At 37.6% G+C, this 2,766-nt stretch overlaps 1 protein-coding gene across 1 annotated transcript; it reads left to right on the top strand.

Annotated features, from left to right (window-relative positions):
• Window positions 1-820: 820 nt before the first annotated feature.
• On the top strand, window positions 821-1,261 carry LOC132010642 (keratin-associated protein 15-1). Its single transcript, XM_059388386.1, has one exon. It carries the CDS (start codon window positions 821-823, stop codon window positions 1,259-1,261), a length of 441 nt encoding a protein of 146 aa, XP_059244369.1.
• The last annotated feature ends 1,505 nt before the right edge of the window (window positions 1,262-2,766 follow it).

Here is a 2,766-nt window from a genome sequence, read left to right on the forward strand (position 1 = left end):
TCCCTGCAGAGCAGAGAGCCCAGAACAGGGCTGGCTTGCAGGACTCTGAGATCATGACCTGAACTGAAGGCAGACACTTAACTGACTGAGCCACCCAGGTGCCCCTGGACCCTTCATTCTTAAATCAAAAACCTGAACACACAAAAGTACTTTGGGTACTTGTGCTATAAGAAAACCAAAATCCAAATATGTAGGACACACATTTAGCTTTCTTACCAGTGAAGAGTTCTTAGTGGGTTATTTCTTCTATAATACCCACAAGATTTGGAAAATGAAACAGATATTAAGGATTGTAGGTTTTTTGTTTTGGTTTGGTTTGGTTTGGTTTGGTTTTTGTTTGTTTTGTTTTGTTTTCTGTTCTCAACTGGGTTCCTAAACTTGGGACAAAATAAACTTGCCCTCCCGATCACAAAGTATTTTTTTAGAACTTTAAACAGAACAAAATTCTCACTGTGTTACCCATTTGATACAATATCTTGAGGGATAGGATGAATGAAACACCAATCTTATAGGGACAATTACCATACAATTATATTCATCTACCCAAGCTAGTTGAATGAGAGATGACATCTTTGCTCATAAACAATTGCTTTGAAAACCTAATGAAATTCTTTCATTTAAAAGTCTGCCTTCATTTAAAAAAAAAAAAAAAAGGTCTTTGAAGGTTAATGTATTTCATTTTGACGGGAGATTAGTTAAGCATTCTTATTAAAATGGGCACATGCTACCAACCCATTGCTAGGTTATATAATCGTCCAGTAGAAGTTAACAGTCACACTCAGCAAGCCTCTGTGCAACTCAGCTGAACTCAGAACTTGATATGCATTACAACTGCAGCCCTGGAAACTTCTCCTCCCACTCTCTTGGAGTTCACCTGGGGTACCCATGTTCCACCTATAATTCTTTCTACCCCAGCAATGTAGTCTACTCTCCCAGTACCTGCCAGCTGGGCTCCTCTGTCTTTGGTGGCTATCAGAAGATGGGCTTTGAGCCTGCCAGCTTGGGGACATCCTGTGCTGGAGCCAGATCCTACCAGAAATCCTGCTTCCACCCAAAGAATTCCATCTTCTTCAGTCCCTGTCAAACAAATTACATGGAGTCTCTGGGATGTGGAAATATTGGCCTTGGATCTCTTCATTGTGGAAGCACTGGTTTCCAATCTCTGGGCTGTGGGTCCAGCTTCAATCATCCAACTTACTTAACTCCCAGGAGTTGCCAGTCAACTTGTTACCAACGAGGCTTTAGCTCTTGCTTTTTTTGATCAACTTGCTAAATATTGCCCATCATTTCACCATTGTGTCTGTGCCTTATGAAACCTGAACATGTAGCCTGCCCCATATCTGCAATTACTGACCATCTGCATCACCAGGACTTGCCATCACCATCTCTCCCAGAGTATGTGATTCACTGTGGACAAAGTAACCTTGGCCTGTGACCTTTTCTAAATCAGACATATGAGATAAATCTTGGATTTTCATTTTTATGTCAATGCTCAGAGTCCCTTTCATTCCTCTCCAAGATTTTTATCTTATTTTTCTCTTAGGATTCTTTCACTGAAGTATATTTCAAATAGCACTGGCATTTAAAATAAATTTTTCCGTACCATGAATTATGACACTCCATTTTTCTTTTTCCTATGGTACATTTGTTGAATGTTGCCAGTGCCTTCAACTGTCACCATTAAGTAAGCACCTTTTTGTTTTGTTTTGTTTGTTTCATAGGTTTTATTAATATGTTACTGAATAGAAAACAAGGAATTTAAAGGATAATTTAAATATGTGACATATCTTACAGGATAAGGATTTATGTACCCTGATAGATGAATTTGTTTATCTAATTGCTTTAGAAAATCTTGTGTTTAGTTCGGCATTCACTGCAAAAAATATTGAGTTTTGATTATAGATCTGGCATCGTCCTGAATAAAGGCATAAATTCCCTGCCTTCATGAAGTTCACATACATACCATTCTAATTTACTGTCATGTAGCAAGTGCAATAATGGGGACAAAAAACTAAGTTTCAATAGGAATACAAAGAACAGGGAATTCAAAAAAAGTGTGAGGGGGAAAAAAGTGTGAGGAAATCACATAAAACTCATCATTGACAAACCAAAGAGTTACAATTTTGTATTAAAAAAATAACTCTTGTAGATCTAATGTGTTAGTTGTAGTCCTTTGAGAAATATCTGCCAAAAGAAATTTATTAGAGAAAATGCCTGTCAGGGAATATGGAGAGGTAGCTGGAGAATTCTGGAAGAGACCAGAATGAAGATTTGAATTCAGTGAAGGAAAGAGAGAAGCAAAGAAGGAATATTTTGTTGGAATAACCTTCTTCAGAGCAGATCCAAGAAAGCTTTGATAAGTTATCCATTAAAGTAGTTCCTGTCTCACAGACAGAGACGGGCCTGCCTTAGTATCCCTGCCAAGCTCAGTAACTGGCCAAGGAGAGGGCACAGTATGACGTTGGCATACATGTGGTGGTAGATTCAGAGACTGGAGACTAGAGATGTCAGTCAATAATCTTCTCTGCAGAGGGAGGTGTGAGAACTACATTTCCATAGCTTCTGTGATGTTTATTTTGATTTATAATAAGGCAAAATAGTGATAAATGGTGAAATGATAAATAAAAAGATGGTATTTTTCATGAATTAAATTCAGTATCTTTTTTTTTTTTTTACTTAATTAGGTCAAAAAATTAATTTCTGAAACAGACCCTATCTAGGACTCAGTGAGTGAAACTCTAACTCTACAGATAAATATGAGAAAGA

The sequence above is a fragment of the Mustela nigripes genome, chromosome 2 (genome assembly GCF_022355385.1).
Source record: "Mustela nigripes isolate SB6536 chromosome 2, MUSNIG.SB6536, whole genome shotgun sequence".
NCBI classification, from domain to species: domain Eukaryota; kingdom Metazoa; phylum Chordata; class Mammalia; order Carnivora; family Mustelidae; genus Mustela; species Mustela nigripes.

Coding starts and splice junctions, on each gene's coding strand:
- LOC132010642 (XM_059388386.1), top strand. CDS start 821: ATGCATTACAACTGCAGCCCTGGAAACTTCTCCTCCCACTCTCTTGGA.